General features: G+C 33.8%; 1 protein-coding gene across 2 annotated transcripts in view; it reads right to left on the reverse strand.

The window, feature by feature from the left end:
* PLOD2 (procollagen-lysine,2-oxoglutarate 5-dioxygenase 2) overlaps positions 1–25,140 on the reverse strand; it is a 96,589-nt gene that overhangs the window by 15,093 nt on the left and 56,356 nt on the right. For both annotated transcript variants that reach the window (XM_034996364.1, XM_034996356.1), the window contains exons 4-11: positions 23,366–23,529; positions 19,981–20,093; positions 17,710–17,773; positions 16,386–16,483; positions 9,407–9,508; positions 6,152–6,277; positions 4,400–4,521; positions 1,185–1,289 (exon numbers count right to left, since the gene is read on the reverse strand). In XM_034996364.1, the coding sequence (XP_034852255.1) occupies positions 1,185–1,289; positions 4,400–4,521; positions 6,152–6,277; positions 9,407–9,508; positions 16,386–16,483; positions 17,710–17,773; positions 19,981–20,093; positions 23,366–23,529 (894 nt within the window). The remainder of the gene's footprint in view (positions 1–1,184; positions 1,290–4,399; positions 4,522–6,151; positions 6,278–9,406; positions 9,509–16,385; positions 16,484–17,709; positions 17,774–19,980; positions 20,094–23,365; positions 23,530–25,140) is intronic.

Below are 25,140 nucleotides of genomic sequence, written 5' to 3' on the forward strand. Positions count from 1 at the left end.
TAATATTAAAGGGGATATATGTTAAATACATAGTATGAATTCATTAAATAGTTCACTGTAAGAATAAGTACCTGCAAAAGTGTCATATAATAAAAACATATAGATATTATCTAAAAATGTACATTCCATAATATTGAATTTAAATCAAATTAAGAGGCAATTAACATTGCAAATTCAAGAAAATATTACTGAATTCCACTAGGTTTTAAGAGTTATAAATTGCAACTCTATCCCTTATCTCTAAGGTAGCCTAACTGCTCCTTGCCTAATGATCAAAAGGTTGTTCATGTTTTGAAAAATTACTTGCAATTTATAGATATACAGTGGGGCTGTATACACAGATTAATACTAAGAGGTCTTAGATTTTGAAGTAATAACTGAATTCTCAAATTGGCAAATCATATTACATATAGAGGAGGTTAGTATAGCATAACAGATTTCTCATATATTTTACTCAGCAAAATAAAAACAGCAATTCTAATATTTCACTGCTAACCATACTATTTGCTAAGATAAATAACTGCATTAATATATGTAAACATACTTAAAAACAATACGTGGCATTTAATAAGCACTCATTAAAGGTGGGCTATTAGTAGGAGGATTAATAAACTACTAGCAGCAATAGGTGTAATATAATAAATAATGACTAATATCATTATAAGCTGGTATAGATGATGTCTTTTTCACACTTCAATTCCACTAAATAAAAATAGGTACTGCCAAGTAATAATTATCAGTTCAGTACTAAATAAAATCACAGATCTCTGAAATTTCTTTCAAATTCTAAGACCTTAGATCTCCGTTTGCAATAACTTTTTAGGTCATAAGTTTTATGAAATTCTACTTTAAAAATATCTACAAAAAATTTTAAAATTCCAAATTTTACAGATATATCATAATTTCACCTTGCTTTAAACAGAAAAATAGGCCAAATATAATTGATAAACATTGCATTTGTGATTGTAACTAATATTAAATACTTCTAATTTTCATCATTGTTTTCTATTTGACTCCTTTGAAAGAAAACTAGTAAGAATTGAAAGTTTATAAGGCATAGAAAATAACTTCATGTGAGTTCCCTCAATCCACTAAACATAGATATGTAAGCATAGTGTGTCCACATAGACACAGAAAATGATTATCATTTTAAAAATAAATTGAAAATGAATCTTATGTAGTACCTGTTTTGTTCAATCAAAATTTTTAAGGTCCTTGGATTTGTCAAAACAACATCTGCATCCAGACTAAAATAATAATCACAGTTTTCATCCTGACGGCAAAAATCCCTAACATTGAAAAAGAAATAAGAATTAGATAAAATAAATACTTGCTAGTTGAAAAATGTCAACATAAAGCTTATACATAAAATAAAGTTTCTCTAACATATTCTTCTAATCAATATAGTAAGACAGTCTCCAAAGGGATAAATACTGTCTTAAATTTCAAAATGGTCAGTTTATCAACATAGATATTCACATGGAGATCAACACTAAAAATTTTAGGTCAAGTGAAATACATTTTCAAGCCACTAAGAAGTTTAAGGCATAAGATACCCAGTCAGAATGGCAATTTAGAATTTGGTACTTAGAACTCTCTAGAAGGGAAACATAATTTATCTCAATGTATTTATCAACAACTTTTTTTCACAAATCAAAATGCTTTCTGCACACACACACACACACACAGTGCAAAATCTTGCTTATCCAACAACTCAGTTTTAAGTGAATCTTGGAGATACAAGTGTGTAATTCTTTAGGTATTAATACTTTTTAAACTTGATTTGCATGGAATTCTAAGAAATTTACTCCCCTGCTTCTTATCAGGGGTCATCATGGACTATGACATATGTTTTTCTTGGTAGAGTCTGTAGCATTTTCATCAGGAACAACAAGGAATGAACTACTTGTGATACATGAGATGCTTCCAAGTATTATGATTTCTACATCTGGGGCTCTCTCCTTTTGACCTCCCCTCCCTCACTGCTGATCCTAGTTACCACTTTCTGCTATTGTCAGTATGTATCTCTATACCACATTTGTTTCTAAGCAACTGTCATACAGGAAACTTTGCTAAACTTGCACAAAAAATTAGAGAAAAATTTTTTAAAGTTTTGTAATTATGTATGATGACAGATGGTAACTAAACTTATTTTGTGTATTCAAATATTGAATCATTATGTTGTACATCTAAAGCTACAGGTTATATGTGAATTATACCTCAATTAAATACATAAGATAAAATAAAATAAAAATAAAATAGCCAAAATTATTTTGGAATAAAAACTGAAGGAATTACACTACTTGATTTCAAGATTAATATAAATCCCTGGTAATAAAGTGTTGCATTGATCTAAAATCAACGGAACAGAGTAGAGAGTTCACAATCACTCATAAATATTCAGTCAATTGATTTTTGACCAAAGCCAAGTCAATTACATAGGAAAAGAAAAGCCTTAAGATAAAAAGGAGTGTTGAAACAACTGGAATTCCTTTTGCAAAGAATAAAATTTGACCCCCACTTCACTCCAAACACAAAAATGTATTCAGGATGAATTATAGATTGAAACATCTTAAACATAAGTGCTAGGACAATAAAGCTTATAAAAGAAAAATTCCAAGGGATGTTTTCATAACATTGGAATCAGAAAGATTTCTTAAATAGAAAATAAACCCCAAAAGCAAAAAGCATAAAAGAAAAAAAAAAAAGAAATAGAATTTTATTGGAATTCAAATTTCTTCTTATCAAAAGACATGATTAAAAAAGTAAAAAAAATCAAGCCACAGAATGGAGCAAATAGTCACAAAACATCATACACACACACACAAACACACACACACACACCCCTTGTATACAGATTATATAATGAAATCCTATAAATAAACAAAAAAAGATAACCCAATGTAAACAAAAATGCACAAAAGACTTAAACAGATACTCTACAAATGAATACATACAAATAGCCAATTAATATACAAATAGAGAATTCGTTGTCAGGGAATTAAATTAAAATACAGTAAGATATTTTTGATACCCAATAAAGTAGCTAAAATAAAAAAAGATGGGCAACATCAACTGTTGACAAATGTGGAGCAGCCAGAGGTCCGAACTACCTGCTGTCAGGTGTGTACAATGGTATAACGGTTTGGAGGACTATTTGGCAGTTTCTTATAAAGTTAAACATGCATTTATTCTAACCCTATGCCCTAGTTAGTCTACTCCTGGGTATTTTCCTAAAATATACGGAAGCAAAATATGTACACACATACACCCACATATACACTTCTAATAAGGAGTCTTCTTTAGCAATCTTATTCAAATGGCTCCAAACTGGACATGATCTAATTCTATCAATAAGAAAGTGTAAAATCTATTTGTGGTATATTCACATGACAGAGTATTAGTCGGTCATGAAAGGAATGAACTGCTGATAACTGCATTGACATGAGTGAATGAGAATATGTTGTACTGAGCCAAAGAAGCCAGACACAACAGAGTATATATTTAAAGAAAAAAATCGAGAAAATAAGTTCCAAATGTGGATCCAAGGTATTCTCCAATGAATAAATTATGGAACCATTAGTTTTGTCTTTCTGAGGCTTGTTTTCCTGCCTACGCCTTTATTCCCCCACCAGGCACTACCCATCACTCTGTACCGTGAGCTTCCACAACACAAGAGAACATCTGAAGAGAAGTCACATGATTTATTTATCTTTTCTCTCAGCAGCTCTTAAGTCACTGCTGGCATATTCAATTAACATTTACTGAAAAATGATTGTTTTTATTATTTCCAGAGTTTTACTAGTAATCTGTCTAAAGTATTAAAGGGGCTAAACAAAGAACCTAAAACTTTCTTCTGAGGGATATAGTTTTATCTAGACCAGTAGGTGACTAGAAAGTAGGAATACCCTTTATACCCCACAATCTGAAACACACATTTTCACCACACATAATCTTCAGATAGTAAACATTTAGATCACTGCTACATCAGTCATACTATTCATTTGTCTGAGTATCTTTTTTTATTTCTTATTTTAAGTAATCTCTACTCCCAGCGTTAAGGCTCAAATTCATGACCCAGAGATCAAGAGTCACATGCTCTTCTGACTGAGCCAGCCAGGCACCCCTGTCTGAGTATTCTTTTAAATCTTGATCTGCAGTTCAATTAACAGCTTGATTAAATATGTTGACTCTCAACCATCTCTCTCTCTGTATACATGTAAATACACACAAACGTAGATACAGTCTAACAGTAGAGGTGTGCTCATGAGCATACACAGCACACATGCAAACTCACACACAGAGCTGAGACACCCAAGTTCAGGATACTAATTTTGAAGAAAAGTTGTTTTTCTTTAAATTTCTTTAGTAGAAATTACTTAAATTGATTAAAACATACATTCCCATGTTTCTGGCTTCAGCTTGACTTAGATTTTCTTCTGGTCCTACTATTTTTATAGTATTGATTTCATGTTTAGCTTTATCAAAAAATACTTTGATGTCCTTTTCATGATAAACTTCCTGTAACATATTTTAAAAACAGAACATTAGTGCGAAAATGACAATAGGATAACTGAAGTATTCATATGTAGGGATGGCATCGTATTCAAAGTTGTGAATTCCACAATTCACATATTCCCTCAATTACAGATGAAATGATAACCTGTATCAAACACGTATCACGTGAAGAATCTAAAATAGATACACATCAGTATTTTTTAAAATAAAAATAAAACAAAATTCTTCTAACATCTACTCCTGGACAGGTCCTTGAAGAAATATTTAAATCCTGGGTTTAAATTTAAACAAAATGTTTCTGACTTGAAGGAAAAATGGCTTGTGGCCTGAGAATTTCAGACATGTGTTTTAAAATATCCCAAAAAAATGTCTATTAAACCTAATAGACATTAATCTAAGTTAAAAATATAATCATATTTTATAAAGTAAGTATTATAATACTCTTTGAAGCCGGAGACAGAAATGAATGGTCATATATAAAATTGTATTTTTACAAAAAGAAGGTAAAGTTTAAGAAAACTTTATTGATAAATTATGAACATAAGTCATCAAATTAGTATGATTCAACTGTGCTAAAATTTAGATAAGATTATGTGTCTCCAACAGAGCATTTCAGAGCTTTTTGTGTATTGAGTTTCACTAAGTTATTTGAAAGCTTTTCACAGCTTGTTAAAACGAGTTATAGCATAAAAGCTGCACAGAGTTAATTTTATAAAAAAAGAGAGAAGACAAAATCCTCTCTCATCAAGGAGGTCCTATGAAAGGAGGAAGACATAAATAAATGACACAATATATAAAAACAAAACACTTCAATGTAAATAAATGTATTATGACACATTTTACAAAGCAAATGCTCAATGATTCACCCTTTTAAACTTATTGTAGCTGGTTTTCTGCAAATTTAAAATATTCTCTGGAAAAGGCAAACGATAAGCTGACATGTACATTAGGAAGAAAGAACAATATTAAACAAAAAGCATTAGGACAAAAGAGAGAAAATGCATATTTCATAGCTATTGTGTTTTTCTAGAAGATGTTAAGTGTCAATTGTTTTAACAGGAAAGGGACAAGTAAATGGGAAAATATTGAGCAAAAATGTCTCAGTTGAGATTATGTGTGGGAGGTTTGCGGGAGGTTCTGATTATTTTTGGAGGAAATGACAGTATCAAAATCCTTTGGGGAAGAGCATGCCATTGTGTGGTTAATCAAAACAATACTGTATCTGGAAGCTGTTTTAAGTTCTGATGTCACAGTATTAGCTTAAGCTGCAAACAATTTAATGACCAGTTCCATCAAAGAAGGTACAAGGACTAACCCAAAGGCAAAGGAATATGAGGACTTTGACATTTCTTCACATATTTATATATTAAGTTGAACCATATGAAAATAGCTGATATTCCACCATTTTGAATCTACAAAATTGAGTTTCATGTGGCTCATTCCAATATTATAATACTAGTTTCCAGACTCTAAAATCCTTAGGTCCTAAATAAACAGGACAGTAATTATCCCCAAAATTCCCCACTGTATTTAGCTCAGTGTGTTATTTTACACATAAACAAATAATAGCAAATAGTTCCAAAGAAGGTCAAAAACAATTTTCACATAAAATATTCATTTCTCAAACACTTACTTTGTTATGAATAAAGAGCTTAAGCGCTTCTTTTGGGTAATCCAATGTCAACAATATGTCCAGAAATCGAGGTAGGAAAGGGGTTGGTTGTTCAATAAAAACTCCTATTGTTACATTTGGATGGACCTTTGTTTTATGGCAAACATAAAAGCAAATTATTATTAGTGTGGGTGTACTCTAAATTCTATTTAAGTCTTAATCAGTACAACATAAAATATATTAGGAATATCATTTATAATCTGCTAAATTTCAATTGCCCCATGGCAATTCTCTAACACTTAAAATGCATTCCTATGGTCCCCCTCAAAGTGATTTACCTAATCACATCTTGACATTATGACTTAGGTTTGAAGAGGAAACTCACTATCATATTTATTACATGAATGTAATAAAGGAAATTGCCTACTCTACCATTCAATGCTTCCTTTATGATAGTCTTTAAAGAAATTTCCTTCAGATCTGAATCTACTTTGTCATCTTCATCTAAGAAGTCAGAATGCTAATTGTTTTTCCCTTTTGGTTTCCATGGCTTGGAAGTTCAACATTTAATTTGTAGCTCAGATAAAGCAATCATGGAGGTCTTGAGCCTTTATTTCTATCCTTGAATATTTCCTTTAATCTCTTTTATGGATAGTACTTTATTTTGCTCATTATTATATATAAGAAAACTATTTTCTTTCACTAATGTAGTTTATCTTGTTCGATCTATTTCTATAGATTTTTAAAAATCCTTTTTGGGTATGTTTTACAGGATAGTTTATCTTTCACTAATTGCATGAGAACTTTTTGAAAAATTCATCATATTTGTCAGTCCTTGTGATGAGCAACATTTAGGACAAGGAGTAAAAGGTTCCTGGCCTTAAAAATTTACAAATGGTTGGGGAAGACAGAAACATAAGTAAATGACCATGTAATAGTGTTATTACCAAAACTATAAGAAAGATTTCATTATAATGCTTTTTTAAAACATGTCTTAAAGTCTGAATTTAAAGATTAAAGATTTTTAGAAGTATCATATATGTTAAGTGCTGAATTAGGTACCGCCTCTCCCATCTTTTCATGCATGATGCCTCATGTATTTCTGTTATCTGGATCATAACTTAATATCTGTTTACATTGAAGAACAACTTATTTACTGTTTACTTCTTTATCAATTTATTCACTCAAATATTTATTACTGAATAAAAAAATACAAACAACTAAAGACAAAATATCTACCCTGTAGGAGTTCTCAATTTAATAGGGGAAATAAGTAAAAAGTTGATCACAACTCTCCCTTATTAAATGAAATAATACATTTAATTTACATTTCATAATAACCTTAGAGTTACTTATTATTCCAAATTTACACATGAGGAAAATGGGGTTTAGAGAAATTAAGCAACTCAGAACACATAATTAGTAGGTAAAGAGCTGGGTTTCAATGTGCTACCTTTTCATTATCCATCTAAGTTCTTTTTATATACTAATGATAATACAACAGTTAACATAGATTGAAGGCTTAGTACTGCATATGTATATATAATTTATACATGTAAAATATTATTTATATATCTAAGTATAAAGTTTCATTTAACCCTCCCTTTCTTTATATAGAAAGAAACTTGCTTATGGCCCACACCTAAGAATATGATAGGCCTGAGATCTTAACTACCCACATCATTTTAATTTTTATATCCCTATTGCATAATAACTACAAAATTTAAAAAAATTTTTTAAAGGTTTTATTTATTTATCTGAGAGAGAGAATGGGAGACAGAGAGCATGAGAGGGGGAGGGTCAGAGGGAGAAGCAGACTCCCTGCTGAGCAGGGAGCCTGATGTGGGACTCGATCCCGGGACTCCAGAATCCAGAATCAGTTGCTTAACCGACTGAGCCACCCAGGCACCCCAATAACTACAAAATTTTAAAGCAAACGTTTTTCTATATTTGCACCAGAAAGTTTATGTAAAAGAAGACCGAACAGATAAAAAGAATTAACCCTCCCTCCAAAGGACAACACTACTTTCTGCAAAAAAGATCAGGATGAATTTTTAAACATCATGGTGCTGCTTCATTCAAAAATATTCTGGCACTCTTTCCAGATAGGAAATATTCAGTTAGTTATTTGAGAGACCAGCCAAAAAGTCTTATTTTCAAGAAAAGTAGGGCTCTATTCAGAAGCTCCTAAATGTGCACAAGTTACTCTTTGTCCTCCTTTCAGACAGTGATAAGCATAGAAACAATTTAATTCAGGAGCTTCAGTTCTTTATAGTAAGAGTATTTTATATTTGCATGGATCCAGGAGTTACCAAGACTATATAACTGGGAATTTCATTTTTGCTTATATTGGTTCTACCTATCTGGCATGCTGTAGATACTCAATAAACCTATGATGAATGAAGGAAAGAATCAGCCTTAATGACAAAATCATCCCTAGAATCCAACTGGTCATACCCACAATAACAGTCTTCCAAGTTACAAGAGCAATTTTTTGGAAGAAAAATGTTACCATAAGATATCCTAAAGCTGCTCTGGTTGATGACAGAAGGATGCATCAGAATGTTCTACAGGTAAATATTATTTATAATTGCTCCTTTACCCTCAAAGTGTAAAAGATAAACTACAGCTATAATTCTCTATGAGCTATACATAAAAGTAGCACTGTGCCTGGCATATAATATGTACAGGGTTTAGAGCCAGATCGCCTAAATTCAAATCTCACCTCCAACGCCTAAAAAACTTGGGTGCCCTTAAGCAAGTTACTTAATTTGTATGTATCTCAGTTTTTCATTTGTAAAACTGAATCAATTAGTACAATCTACTTAAGACATTTCATGAAGTTTAATTGAGTTACTTTATGTAAAATACTTAAAACGGTCCTTAGTTACATAATCAAATATTATTATTTTTTAAATCATCATATTTGAAAATCAAGCACAGATAATACTAGTCAATACAAATGCTAAAGCATTTTTTTCCTCAATGCTTTAGCTAAGTTAGCGGACTAAAATAGAACAAGAGCATCCAATCATAACAACTATTAAATATTAACTAAGTCCCTTTTATTGGGATCAATTACTAGCCAGTTTCACTTTCAAAAACAGTTCAGAAACACACAAATCTAGCAATTTTCTGAATCATCATTTTAGCTTTATAAATCCATTATCTACCATATTACCAAAACTATAAAATAACATGTTTTTGAAAAATCACTGCATTTCATGACACTGTGCTTTTTATTTCTACATTTCACACATAGTCAATTCCACTCACATCTACCGTAGATAAGTCAATTGTATCCACATCACAAAGAGTGCAGCCATTATCCTGCGTCCATGCGTTCGGTACATAGTTTCCAAAATAATTCAGGAGAATCTAGTAAATGAAGGAAAACTACATTAAGTAAGCCTTTCCCATCAATTCTATAAACATCTATCTTCAAAGCAGGTTTTCTGCATTAGGTATATTCCTTAATAATTCTACTAATATTTAGCGCCTAAAGGTATACACTGAACTAAGTTCTCTCCAGATAAGGAATCATAAAATCAGGGCAAATTTTGTCTAGAAAGGCCAAAAAATGCATTATAAATCACAAAGGTCATTTTATTTCAGTAAGAAATAATACCAGAAGAGACATAATTGAATAGATATGTCAAATAATGAAATACAGAGTTTTAATTGAGCTAATGAGACTTAGCCAAAACAACACTAATAAGAGCAGTCATGTGAATAGTAATTTAGTAATAAGATAAATATGTTCAAGGCCTGGTGCAGACACCTGCAGTGAATGGGGCAGTGCCAATGTAAACTCTTGCCAACCATCACCACACATAACAGGTATTATATATATACCTTATCACCAAAAAGCACTAAACCCTCCCAGAAACTATGCTACCTACTATAAACTAGGCTTCTGGGCAGTGGTTCAGGGGCACTGACTTCAGGAAGACAAAGGTTGCAGATTAAAACAGATCTGGAACAAGGTCCTAATTACTGCCACCCCACAAATCCTATTAACAAAAAACTGAAGTACAATATTGCCTCCCCTTTCAAATCACTCAGACATCTCCTTTGTAACTTATCTCCCCCTCTCCTCAGGCATCTATTGGCAATCATTTCATCCATAAAATCGGAGTCCCTTGAGTGTGTTTCAGGTGGAGAAGAAAATGAGGGAAGGTAGACAGAGGACAGACATAAACACTAAAATATGAGCCCTCAAACAAATCCTGAGTATTCCTAGAGTGTAAACATTTTAGAGAAAATTCTGATCTACCTTTAAAAAAATCAGTACACTTTTCTACTGCAATTTTAATACCTGTAGTGGTATGACCATTTGTAATTTTTAAATTTTTATGTTTTTATTTCTTTTCAAAAACTATTTCACCTCAAGACCGTAAAGTTGCAGCAAACTAGCTTTAGCTGTGATTTTTACATTACTGTGAAAAGGAAGCACCTAAAATACTCACTGTGCTTATATAATCATTAATTTTTCATTAGAAAAGTGAGATGAACTCAAAAGAAAAAAATGTCAATATACTAAATACGATGGTCAAAATGTATGGTAGTCTAGCTTCTTAAGACCCTAAAAGATCTTCCAGTACAGAACAGATGAGGTAATTAGTCTAGTACCCATTTTACCAGATTCCTCTCAAATATTTGGGATGCCATCCAAATACTTCTATTGTACTAAAACTGAAACAAATGTTGTTGAAACAGTACAGTACTCATTAAAATGGGAAAATCTTTGTGTAATCGTAGTACGATCACAGGACATGAAAAAGTAACTCATTCACATCTCTTTCGAACTACATGATAATTCAGGAAACAAATTACAGGGCAGGAAATATGTACTCACGAAATTCATTAATGACATTTCAAGAGTCAATGTGGTCATTTTAATGGACCTCTATAGTAAAAACAGAAAATTTTGCTATTGTCAAATTACAAATGCAAACATTAATCATTCATATTCTATACAATAATATGGTTTTGAAGGAAAAAAATATATTCATGTGAAAATGGATCCTGTACTAAGCATTATTTCTAAAAGAAATTTTAAAACATTTTTTTTAAAGGCTAGTGGGAAATATAATTTGTTTAAAATATCCTGGGAAAGAGTTTTTTTTTTTAAAAGAAGAAAAAAAATCCCCCAAATAGTTGGCCATATCTAAAATTCCCAACAATGTGTAAAGACTGGCACTTTCCTCATCTCAGAAATCTCATAAAAATTAAATATTTATTTCATGAATTATTGATCAGTCTATTAGAACCCTATGTGAATATGGAACTGATTGATATCTTTTAAAAGGTTAGAGCATAAAAGGTATTACTACTTTTAGTTTTCAGAATTAAGACTTTATTTTTAACCTTTCCACTTTCTACTTTTTGCCTCAATTTAATTTTCATAGATAATTAAGATATTTTAAAAACATTACTTTTGACTGGAAACCTTTCTCTTTTGTATCTCTCACTACACAGGGAGAAGTTATCCATCACCTCCACCGTCCATTTACATCTGTTTTCTTCATTAAAATCTGCAGACATTTATGCTGGCAGCTTTGGAAAGTTCAGAAGACTGTTTATGTAGTTTGGCTGTTCCAGGCAGTCCCCGCTACTAGGTGGTAGTACTTTCCTGATCCTTCTTGCACAATTATCAGACCCTTTCCAGGAATGATGTCATTTCATTGGCAGAGAAACTTTTCCAACCAATCTTTTCTTTTTTCTTTTCTTTTCTCTCTCTCTCTCTCTCTTTCTTTCTTCCAAATCATCCAATTATTCAAGGTCACAGTGACCAAGTATGTACAAAATTAACATCCCTATTTTTATTGCAAATCAAATTAGTTTCAGAAATGCTTGTTTTCATGTGCAAATTAGGTGATTTGATCTTCTTCTGTTCAATTTTAGCTTCTATAAAAATACCACCAATTTCATGATTGCCTTAACATGTATATTACCTGATATTTAAAAGAAAAGGTTAGTTATTAAAGTAAGCATCTTATGTGTTCCTAACAATAAATGAGCTTCAAGCATAAAAAGTAAAGCTTCAGCCAGAAATCACAGTTTCTGTCTAAAAAGTTATTTATATCAGATTGTATGTATCTAGCCAAGCATGAAAATAATTATGTAGATAACATATTTTAAATAAAATGAAACTTTATTTTAAATAACATATTTTAAATAAAATATTACTTAAAAAACACAAAATTGTTTACACATCATTATGAAAACAAGTAAAAAGTATAATGTTCATAGATATAGACTGAAAGGACATAAAAACTGAAAGCCATCATGAACAAAACAATATCAGAGGTTAGTGGGATTATAAGTGATATTTAAAGTCACTTATAATTTAAAAATTACTAATTTTTAATTATAATTTAAAAATTATTTGTATTAATAGCATGAGATTTAGAGAAAGTAACTAACTTTAATAACTTCAGTCCATAAACACATTAAAAACAATTTATCATTTACAGATTATGTATAATTTTTAAATGAAAAAAATGGCTTAAATATTATGTTAGGTCAATGTTATGGTTCAAAGCCACTGACATTATAATCACCCCTTACTAAATAAAATAATAAGTAAAATTAACTTACAAAAATTCATACAGAATATCCTTTTGCCTTTCATGATGGCTAAAAAAACCAAAGTTTGTATCTAGAGAATAATCTGCTTTCTTTCCCCATTAGGCTGGACACAGGGGAAAATGTGATATATTCATGTGCCTCTAACTTTAACATAATATTATTAAATAAGGTATTCGCATAAAGTAAATGCTTATTTACATAATCTTTTCTCAAATGTTTATAACAAGTATAATTTTCATAATAAAAAATTTACTTCACTTTGTTACCAAATAGCATCCCAGGAAGACAGATAGGATCACGTCAGGAACTGTCATAGTCCAAACTGAGAATGTTTCCTAGAAGACCTAGACCAGGTCTTTCTAAATGCACTAAGGGTTAGGGCTCCTTTTCTTATGAGATGTCCTAAATTAGTCACTGTGTAAAACTCCAGGCAGCATTGTCCTGGGAATTGGGAAGGCACTGGGGATGATACCACCATCACTGAACATCAGGCCTTACTCACAACAGCTGAATTCTCAGGGCTAAGCCCCCTCTTTCAAGCCCTTTACATGTGATTTAAAACACTGCCAAGAAGAAACGGCACCCTATTTAGTTACAGGAGAGGTCTGGTTGTGCAAAAGCCCCTGCCTAACTGGCACAAGGGTCTCAGACTGAGGCCGAAAACAGACACTGTGAGCGAGCGTGCGTGTGCACAAACACATGCGCACGCGCACACACACTGTAAAGTGCTTCGTAGACAAATCTGTCCATTTATCTGCTTACGGAGAGTCACATTTTATGACTTTTTTTGCCCTGCCAAAAATTAATCTGTCTTGCCACTCCCATGAATAATGCTAGGTCGTTACATTGTTTCTAAACTCTGACATTTTTTAAAGGCTAATATATGGCAGACATGTGCTGGCCCCGGGGGAACAAAAAGTAAATGGGATAGATATGATTTCTATAACTCCTAGGCTAAAGGCCCAGTAAGGGAGACCAAAAAAACAAGTAAATCCCATCCCTGTCCAGAGTGTGGCAACATGTATTGTGACGGAGGAAGTTCCAAATATTATAAAAGCATGCAGGAGACCGGAGGAGTAAAGACTAAGCTGACACCTAAAAGGTGAAGAAGATTTAGTAGGTGGGTACAGCAAGTGGGAATTGGGGGCAGAGGATTCCAGACTGAGTGAAATGTGGGCACAGAAGACTTGTAGGATGAGGAAACACGAAACTTGCAAAATTCAAAGTAATTCAGTATGGCAGGGGGTGAGGGAGAGAAAGGGGGAGAGAATGAGTGAATATGAGAAATGTGTGTGTGGATATTTGTAGGGTCAGGAGTGGGGAAGTAGATGGGACGGTGGACTAGTGACCATTAAACCAGGAGTGGAATTTTAAAAAGAGCCTTAAAGGCCAGTTGAGAATTTGGATCTTCACCCCGAAGTCCACAGATGCAATTACGCAGGTGAATGACATGACTGGCTTTCTGCTTCAGCAGAATGCCCTAGTTCCAGGCTCCTGGTGGGTGACTGCGAGGAGTGGTAGGGTGCAGGCGGCAAGAACTAAGGAAACTATCACTGGCACTGAGAAAATTAGACAAGGCACAGGAATCAGAAAAAAATAGCTCTTGGATTGGGAGTGGGAAAGCAACTAGAGCCAAAATAAAACCTAGGTTCCAGTTAACCAAATGGATGAAAGAGGAGGCAGAGCTGAAGGTCTTGAGCTCCAGATCTCATACGATACACAAATAAACCAACTGGGTATTCAGACCTGGAGGTCAAGAAAGATACAGGAGCTAGAGTAAGGATTTGGAAATCATCAACATTAAGGTAGGAATGAAGCAAATTAACTAAGAATTTGTGAAGAGAAAAGGAAGGTGTCTCAGATAGATACCTGTGGAACGCTTACCTGAAACTAAACTAAATAAAGGGATTGCCCCCAACCACTCCTGAGCCACTCCCCACACACAATGTGTTAGATTTTTTAAATGCATATTTAAAAAATAAAAAGAAAATGAGAGAGGTTTAAGAGGCCAGATAATTAATAGACAAACCAGCACAGAATTGTGCAAAGGGAAAGAGGACCACGTGGGATCAGCATAGTCAAATGTTATCTTTGGGTAAAGTAAAAATCAGGACTGAAGAGGATGTCACAACACACGTCAGCAGGAGCATTTCCTGGTGTGGTGGGAAGAGGGACTGAGGGGGCAGTAAGTTGTCTCTACTTTAAAGAGTGTGGCTGTGAAGGGTGGTGGAGGAGGAAGACAGGCAGGCTGGAAGGCAAGGGGATTGAGGAGGATGTTTTAGTTTGTTCTGGCTCAGTTTTGTTTTAAGATGGGAAAGAGCAGAGGGTCTTTAAAATGCTGATGAGTAGGAGAGAATAGAGCAGGGAAAACTAATCCAAGATATAGAAAGTAATGCACCCAGCATGATGGCTTCGTAGGAGGGCCGGAAGGGGACAAAAAGCAAGGTGGAAAGATTAACGAGAGGAGAAGAGGAATCTACTGCTTCCAATTTGATGTTGGAAAAGCTGCCAGTATCGGCTTCCCCTTGCATTTCTTCCCATCCATATAGCTTTTATTGGAATTCCAGACTATTCAATCCTCTGAGACAGCAGGCGACATCTCCCCACCCTCCCTTCCCACAGTGCAGATCTGTTCATCTCTTTTCTAGGTACTTATGAGTAAACTAGGCATCTCGGTATCTCAGAACACTGCTTTAAGCACAGTTTTCACAAGATAGATAGGTATCAAACTTATCTATGAATTTTTCACTCAATAACATTTTCAGCAAGCTCAATTATATATATTTGAAAAGCATCCAAAATTTCATTAGTCACATTAAGTCTTTGTCAATTATAACCCAGCAACCTTCGTATAAGATAAGTGCAAGAAGAAAGACAATTATATGATCTCACTGATATGAGGAATTTGAGAAACAAGACAGAGGATCATAGGGGAAGGGAGGGAAAAATGAAACCAGATGAAAGCAGAGAGGGAGACAAACCATAAGAGACTCAATCTGAGGAAACAAACTGAGGGTTGCTGGAGTGGAAGGGGGTGGGAGGGATGGGGTGGGGTGACGGACATTGGGGAGGGTATGTACTATGGTGAACGCTCTTAATTGTGTAAGACTGATGAATCACAGACATGTACCCCTGAAACAAATAATACATTATATGTTAATTTAAAAAATAAAAAATTAAACATCAAATCTAAAAAAAAAAGATAAGTGCAAGAAGAAGCTTCCAGCCATATAGTTACATCTCAATCTCAACAGAGCTTTTAAGTAAGAAAATGGTGACTTACAGACCTGCACATTTCCTATTCAGATAGGATACCCTGTATGAGGGAAATATGGCTCATTCTCACATTCACTGTTATTATTAAACGCTAAAGTGAAATGTGTTACCAACAGAATGCAAAGGTATCACTTTGCTTAGGAAACATCATTAGTTTGGTGAATCTGAAAGAAATCACTTAATCTACAGTGTAAAAGATGAAGCCAGTAGATTGCTAGCACCAAAATAGAGCCTCTCAAAGACACTAAAAAAGAAAGGAGGAGGAGAAGGTGAAGGAGGGGAGGGATGGGGGTAAAGGAGGAGGAAGAGAAGAAGATATTCTACATATTGCTCTAGAGTCTATTTCCAAGAAATAAAGAAACAGGGAAAAGTCACTGTGACTCACCTTGGTGGGTCCATTTCCATTAACTGCCACTGGTAATGTTTCATAAAATACATTCTTAGCTCTGGCTTTGCCATTTTCAAATTTCAAAACAACTTCATCTGGGTTAAAAAGAAAAAAAAACAGATTTTAGTAATTTAAAATGTGTGTGTATTCATATACACACATATATGTGTACATTTATATATATCTTCTGGTTATTATAAAATTTCCCACAAATGCCATTCCACGTGCCACAACACTTTTACAAATTTTGCCTACGCTACATCAGAGAGCACCTCAGTCACTCCAACCTGGCACCAGCGAACTGAGGTGCTAATCCACTGAGGTGTCTAGCAGAAGGAAAGCATCTTTGCAAACCTGCCTCCAAGGACTCTTGATAGTAATGTGATCCAGGATGAATTAAATTATTGTCTGAATTTATTCAACTGTGAAATGGGATCTTTGCCTTTCAAAGTTATTATGATGATAATAACAATATAAATATGGTGAATAGAACACTGCCAGACATAAGCAAGGTCTCCACCATTGGCTATCATTGAGAGCATTGCCAGTTCTTGAAAATCAGGCCTAATGCCAATTCCAGGAATACACAAATCAAGTGGGAGCAGAAACAGCTGGGTGTTTTTGTTGTTGTTTTCCAGTTCCTTTCTTTGCATTTCCTAAGCACTCCAAACTAAATGCTTTCATCCTGAGAAATTTTTAAGGTATGAACTGCCTTGAAAAGTTGGACTGAATTGCAATGTATTTTTAATGTTTAAGGTATTAATGCATTAATGAATTAATGTCTTTTTATTTTTAATATATTAATTAATTGATGTATTAGTATATTTTTTCCAAGACATATGTCTAACTAGGAAAAAGCATAAAGGCATACATGCATATGCACACAAAACACAGACACACATACACACACACACATTCCACAGTATATGTGCCTGGTTACCAGTTTATCTTCAGCTAGGTAAAGTAGTCTAATACTCATACTCCTGAGTAATTCACAATATAAAGAACTTATACTGAAAAATGTGTAATAATAAGGTATAGGTAATTTAAAAATACATCTAGTCTCCAGATAGTGAGACACTAAATTCTAAATTACCTAAAGCTAAAAGCTTATCTTTTTTTGCACTAGTCTTAGGGCATGATTTTAAGTAAATGCGTTTCACTATATCAAGCTAAGCTCAAGTCCGTTATTTTTTAAAAGTTGTAATATCTGTACACTAAACCTTAATCATAGCCCCAAATTGATATGATAAAGGACAGACAGTTGAGAACACAGGTGTTCATTTGTATACATGAGCAATTCAGTATTTAGGAAGCATACCTACAGCTCCATTTAAAGTCTGGAAAATTTTGCATTTGTGATCCAATGTGATGTTAATAGCTTCCTAAAAATGAGAATACAGATACCATTGAAAATGACAATATGCAAACAACACTATCACGTTAATATAGTTTATTCTTTTGCAGAATTTAAAGATCCTATTTGTAAATTATTCCAGCAATATTCCTCAGAAAGACAGAAAGACTGTAATTTTATAGTTGCTTGAATTAAAGGATAAAGGGAATGGCAAAGTATTCATGCTATTCTCCAAATATTTCCACTTCCCTACCTTATGACTAATTCTGACCAGTGAATTTTTAGCAGAGGTGAAATTATTTCACTTCTAACCTGGAGCATGGAGCTTCCAGTTTGAGATGCTAGGTGTGCTCTCTCTCTGGCACATGAACTAAGATGGCTGCTCCATCAGCCAGGGTCCCAGGTGAGGACAGTAAGCAGAAACCCTCTGCTGACCTACAATGGACATGTAGCAGGAGAAACCGACCTGTGTTGTGTTAAGCTCTTGTGGTTTGGGTTATTATTACAGCATAATCCCCAATCCGACTGCTACAATAGATATGTAATTAACATAACCATAAAGATTAATCTGCTTTACAAACTTCATGATTCTCAATGCACCAGTTTTTCAGCTACATTTCTCTGTATAATAATACTCTTAAAATTGACTTTGTATATTGTTAGAGACCGAATGTTTGTGTCCCCTCAAAATTCATATGAAGCTCTAACCCACAATGTGATAGTATTAGGAGACAGGGCCTTTGGGGAGTAATTAGGGTTAAACTGAGGTCATGAGATGTCCTCATGACAGAATTAATGCCCATATAAGAAGAGACACCAGAGAGTTTGTACACATACTCTCTTGCTCTGTGTGTATGTGTGTGTGTGTCTTTGTGTCTCTGTGTCTCTCTCTCTTCAGCATGAGACGATACAGCAAGAAGGTGGCTGTCACCTACAAGCCAGGAAGAGAGTCTTCACCAGAAACTAACCATGCTGGCGCCCTGATCTAGGACTTGCAGCCTCCAGAACTGTGAGAAATGCATTTCTATTGTTTAAGCCAACCGGTCTATGGTATTTTGTTATGACAAACCAAACAGACTAGGACACATGTTAACCAGATAAAATCTTAGCCTTCCAGAGAATCTTTTTATTATTATTATTAAGTTCAATTAGCCAATATATTAGTTTCTGACATAGTGTTCAACGATTTATTAATTGCATATAACACCCAGTGCTCATCACAACACATGCCCTCCTTAATACCCATCACCCGGTTAGGTTACCCTATCCTAACCCCCTCCCCTCTGCAACCCTCAGTTTGTTTCCCAGAGTCCAGAGTCTTGAAAGAATCTTAAACAGGATTTATACAACTAAAAATATTATGAACTCAGCAGTGAGAGTTCAGAGAATGCATCCTGAAGCAGAGACAACTAAATATGACTCAAAGTACATTCACAGTTGAATTACACTGAGAAAGACAAGCATGAGGCTGCAGGCACTAGCACTCATGCCAACAGAGGGTTTCTCCTCCCAGATGAAAGAGCAAGTCCTCAGGTTTGCTCTGTCAGGCATATAAGAGGGAAAGCAAGAAATGGAGATGAAGAAAAACATTTTAAGAATAAAGTTTCTTCAGTATTAAGTGTCTAATGAAAATATTTAGATGACTGAAATATTTATCTAAGGAATAGAAAGTTACAGTTGCAAACTCACCGTAAAATACACTTTAAAAAACTTGTTTCCAATAATAGTACCCACAAATTATACAATTCAGTACATTTTAGAACTATATCAGTTCTAAACTATATCAGTTACATACAGTGAATTTATGAAACATTAACTTACATTATGTAAATATACTAAAAATATTCTCAAATTAGGGAACTTTGGTTCTACTTTTCTCCCAAGTTTCATTTAAATCAATCTCAGGAATGTTCTCTCAAGGGCCGATAACACAGCTATTGTTCCCTACATCCCCTCCTTAATAATAGAACTCAGATTTTCAGTAGGATGTTTCTGCTTGAAATAAAGGCCAACACTTACTTTCCATATTGTGAATAGCCACATAAATATGTGCTGGTCAAAGAAAAGTAAGAGAATTTTTTTTTTTCTAAAAAGGTTAAAGAGAGTTGATTCAACTGAGATGGCCCTTTATTTACTATTCTGCTGTTAACTGCCTAGAATATGGATGCAATGGCTGGAGCTCCAGTAGCCATCTTAAACAAGGAGGTTATATTGAAAATGGGAGCTATTCCATACCCTCTTCAGTGGATCAATGTAAATTTTGGTGTAAAATAGCTGATCATCATCATTATCCTGGAGATTCCACTGTTGAACTATCTGGTTGATATACGGAGCATAACCAATAAATCCTGCAATATAATAGAGATTAGAGAATTTAGTAGTCAAAGACCAAAACGTGTATCTATTAATTTCACTGACCAGTTGCACAGAGTTGTAAAACCATTAGGCCTAATCCTTAGGTTGGAATTTTACAGCTCACCATGAAAGAAATGTTATTGAGAATCCTTTTTTTTTTTTTTTTTTTTTTAAGATTTTATGTATTTATTTATTTGAGAGAGAGAGAGAGAAACAGCATGAGAGGGGATAGGGTCAGAGGGAGAAGCAGGCTCCCCGCTGAGCCGGGAGCCCGATGTGGGACTCAATCCCAGGACTCCGGGATCATGACCTGAGCCAAAGGCAGTCACTTAACCAACTGAGCCACCCAGGCACCCGAGCATCCTTTGTTTTATATATAAACTATAATAGAGTGAGTTTTTACCACCAACTACAAATCAGAGACTCTTTTTGAATAAACACATTCCCCAAATTAATCGACACAAGAGAGGGAATAATGTTTGCCAAGGCTCCTAAGGGAAAAAGTTACTAGGAAAAGAACAGAGTAAGACAGAAGAATTTTCTTCCTGACCTTCTAAAATGCTCTTTCTTGGATCCTTTGGAGAGGATTCACTGTTTCTGGGGGAAAAAAAAAATCTCTACTACAGTGGTTTTAATGTCAGTGCCGGTGATGCTAACAAAATCAAAGGAATGTTGGAAATGTCACTGACTGCAAACATCTCAAAGAAATTCTATATCTAGGACATTTTGGGAATTTTTCCTTTCCTTGAACTAGTCATTATTGTACCTGTTAAACCATTTTCTGGCCAGATTTTGTCTGTCACAGTCTGGAGAAAGGAAGTCTAAAATTGGATTGTTCTCCTTGGCCTTCGAGCATAAGCATTAAATTTGCCAGTAACAGCTGTCTATAAAAGACACAGACAACAGGATCATTTTCCCCCTTTTTCAATCTTCCTCTGCATTTCAGAAATGCAGGCAAGCTGCTATGTTTCACTGACATGCAATACTTTAGAAAAGGACCAATGTTACTCCTGTGAATTGAAATAAAACCTAATTTTTTACCCTCAAAATTAAAATTTCCTCGTAGGAATAAAAGAATGAAAAGAAATAAGTCCAGGAATAATACAGTTACCTAGAAGAAACAAGACAAAATGAAAACATACTTAAACCAATCACTGGTTGCTCATTTTTGTTATTTTCATCAAATTAAAAAATCCTAAAACACTGAAAAATAGCGCATTTTTAATTCCTATGACCCATCTACGGTGATGAAAAATATGTCCAAATAGTGACACATGACATTTTCCAATGGCTTATATTTCTGTTTTTCAAAAATTATGTTTTCTTATCCTTTTTATAAATCTATTTCAAAAATGAAAAGAAATTTTATCTATTTCAAAGTATGTGAGATCTATTTCATATGATTTATATTTTTTATTAAACTGCCATATTATTTCAAACTAATAAAGTTTATAATATTCTGAAATTTTCCTGATTAGGAAACATGTTTTCTAATGATAAATTTTTTTAAACTAAATGATATAATCATAAACAAAACTCTTGTCCCTTAAATAACTGTCAATATACCATTCATGAAATTATATAAACCTTTATTGAATATATTTAGATTTCCTAGCATCACTTTAATTACTATGACTACAGAAAGCAAAGATCATGTTTTGATGTCCTTATATGATCTCTTTCCCACTTAAAAGCACCTTTTCCTTAATTAAACTAGCTCACAAAGGCACTCACTTGCTAGTCTTCCGCTGTTTCCACAGCACTGTGCATCTGATTGAAATTTAGATTCCTGAATAGATATATCACTATCTAGATGAATTTACATATGACATTTTACTACATATGTCATGTTTAGGAAAATTAATAAATGTAAAATAAAACTTCTCCCAGAGGTCCATAGCTAAATGGTTTTTAAACTATCTAGGACTTCAGATAAGTTAAAAGCTAGTCATGTGTTATTGAGAACCTGACAGTTTGGAAGTAGAAGTTGCACCAATCCATAAATGAGGGTTCAGACAGAGACGTCAAGAGTGGGAAACAATCTTAGGAGAAGCTTCATCAGCGCATAAACTGTAAATGTAAGAGGAAAAGACAGCTAAGGTGATGAGGTCAGAGTGACCAATCTGAGAAAACCTAGGTTCTGACTTGAATGTGGAAGTAAAATCCAAAGGTGGTAGATAGATTGGGAGAAAAATAAAATGGTCAAGAGATCTCCCAAATGATAAACGGTGGTTATCTTGAGATGGAGAGAAAAAGTGAGCTGAAACCAGGCAATACAAACTGGAATTTAAGGTTTCAGAAGTGCAGTATTTATAATGTGCTGACAAAACTCCAAGGTACAATGACAGGAATGGGTTGCTAAAATATATTGCAGGTAAATAGAGCTGGAATTGAGGCACCTCAGAGAAATTATATTACTTGCTAAAGGTTTCATTTTTATAAGTGACTTGAGCAGAGCCTAGAATCCAAAAGTGCTGTTACCTCAAGTAGTACTTACTTGAACTAGACTGAATAGTATCAGTTATATACATGCAAATCACCCCCCAAAATTTGTTTTCCCAATGTGGCTTGCAATTTCCACCCAAATTGTTTTTCTAACATGTCCCCCATCCTATTTGGTTATATCTTCTGGTCATACGTTTACATTAATCCAGTCTAAGGAAAACATTTTGGAGTCATAATAATGTCCAAAGTCAAGTTTTATTTTATTTTTTGGAGAGGGGAAATGTGATAATTTGTTCCTTTAATCCATTATTAAAACTAATGCAGCACTTTATACCCACTCAGTGCCAAGCTTTTTGACTAGTGATTTCAAGACAAATCACTCATTTACTCTGATATATTTAAAATATACATAAAATTAAGTAATGCTTATTTTTATAGCTACATAATTAGTTCCCCCTAAGTAAGGGAACTTACTAACCCCATTATCCTAGAGCCAGAAAATTCTCAATGAAACTATAGTCAGAAGACTCGAAAAGTCACTTAAATTGGGGGAACATGGATTTTCCACTTATAATCTGGAAATAATATTTACACCACTTAGTTTTGTTAGGAGCATCATATGATATGACATGTGGAAAATCTTTTGTCAACTACAAAACCCACCATGGATTCTAAACTGATATAATTTTTTCGTAGTAATAAGATGATAATGGTTATTTAAAGCTTCATGTCTATAGTTACATATACCAAAAAAAAGGTTGTTTCATCAATCTTTATAATTTTCTGTGACTAGCATTAAACTCCTCTGCCAGTATCTTACCTCCTGAATTCAGGTAGCGTTTCCCAATGTGCACAATGGGATACTTGTCTGCTAGTCTTTTATCTGGCCACAGAATTCCATCTGCTGCAAACACCACTTTGTGGTTTGACTTTTGAAACTTTTTTAGAACTTCTTCTGGACCACCAGCAAATATGACATTAAAGCTGTTTAAAGAGCGGGGAAAAAGAAGTTTTAAAATACACTTGTCAGAATTTAGGCACATAAACCAAGAAATAGTCACTAATAAAGTTAGAATTTAGCATCAACCTAAGATTAATACCAATGATTTACAGAATACTCCAAACAATTTTCCCTCATTAAATTATATAGAATGTACTAAATTATTCATATTTACATTATATTGGCAAATGAAGTCCAAATAAAGATAACTTTTTTAGTACTAGTCTTAGTATCCCCCCAAATCAAAATGCTAAAGCAGTGTTGAAAGGTTAAAAAGTCAATAACTCACTATATAACTTAATAATAAAGACATAGTCATTGACAGAAGCTGCCATTATAACTGCCTAATGTTTCAATGTAATTTGTACCCATCCATTAAAATTTCTGAAGATTTCATTATCTTTGACAAAATGTGTTTGACTACTAAATGTCACCTATATAAATTTATATTTGAATCATTGTTTAGCCTAAAATCTTAAAAATAAAAGTGTTTAGACAAGTGCATCTTTTTAAAGCTCAATAAATTTGGGAAAAAAAGTCTAAAAGTTGACACTATAATGTCTATGGTTTCACTGATTTTTCTGGAGACATTATTGCTCATTGTTCATTCACAGAATGACAATGACTTAGCCAAATAGGAAGTGTAAAATCCACTACCTGATATGCTTCCACTCTGCAATAAATTCTTTATTCTTGTTACAAACACAAATTGTTTTGCATCCTTTTTTTTTTCACATCAGAGTACCTCAAGTCCAAAAGTTTCTAAAGACGATAATTTATTGACCTAACATCCCAGGTAGCAAACAATAAGAACAAACTAATGTTCACAAATTCAGCACCAAGTCTTCCTAACAGCCGATAGTCCAGATGCACTGCTGGGATATGTGAGTGGAGGAGTAAGGAGGTGTCCCACATTCCTTTCCCAGCCACACTTGCTCTCAAAGAGCTTGTTAATATGCCAGGAGAATAGTACTGCATCAGGCAAGATTTAATAACTTTCTATATATGAATTATTTTATCAAAATAAAACACACTATTGCTCATCTTTATAAAAGTAAAAACCACACGAAGTTGTAAAAATTACTTTAGCAAGAATAGTGCAAGTTTATTCTTGTGGAAGAGATGCTAACTGAGCCTCCATATACATTCCCGAGCCTTTATTTGAATAATGGAATCCCCCTGTGTTAACCGGGCACATGGCCATCCTGCTAAAGACTACTCTGAAGCTAGATGTGGCCACATGATTAAGTCTGTCCAGTAGAATGTGAGTGGGACCGGTGTGCTTCTCTAATCTCCAGGTCCTGTACTTTAAAAAGAAGTTGCTTGCCCTCTGCTCCTTCCCTCTCTTTCCCTTTCATGGTGAACTACACCTCCCAAGTAAAAAATACTTGACATACACACACCCTCACCATATACTCCACTTCTGAATCTTAAAGCCAAACTAAGAGAGTTAAAATATTACTAATGTGCAACTAAATTTAGTAATTGTATCCAGCCAATTTTTTTTAAAAAGTAAAAATAAGGTTGGGATCAGAGAGACAGACTATTTCATTTTATATTGTTCTAGAGGATTTAAATTTTATGATTTGTTTTTT

The sequence above is a fragment of the Mirounga leonina genome, unplaced genomic scaffold, assembly GCF_011800145.1.
Source record: "Mirounga leonina isolate KUSES-001 unplaced genomic scaffold, KU_Mleo_1.0 Mir_115, whole genome shotgun sequence".
Classification (NCBI taxonomy): Eukaryota; Metazoa; Chordata; class Mammalia; order Carnivora; family Phocidae; genus Mirounga; species Mirounga leonina.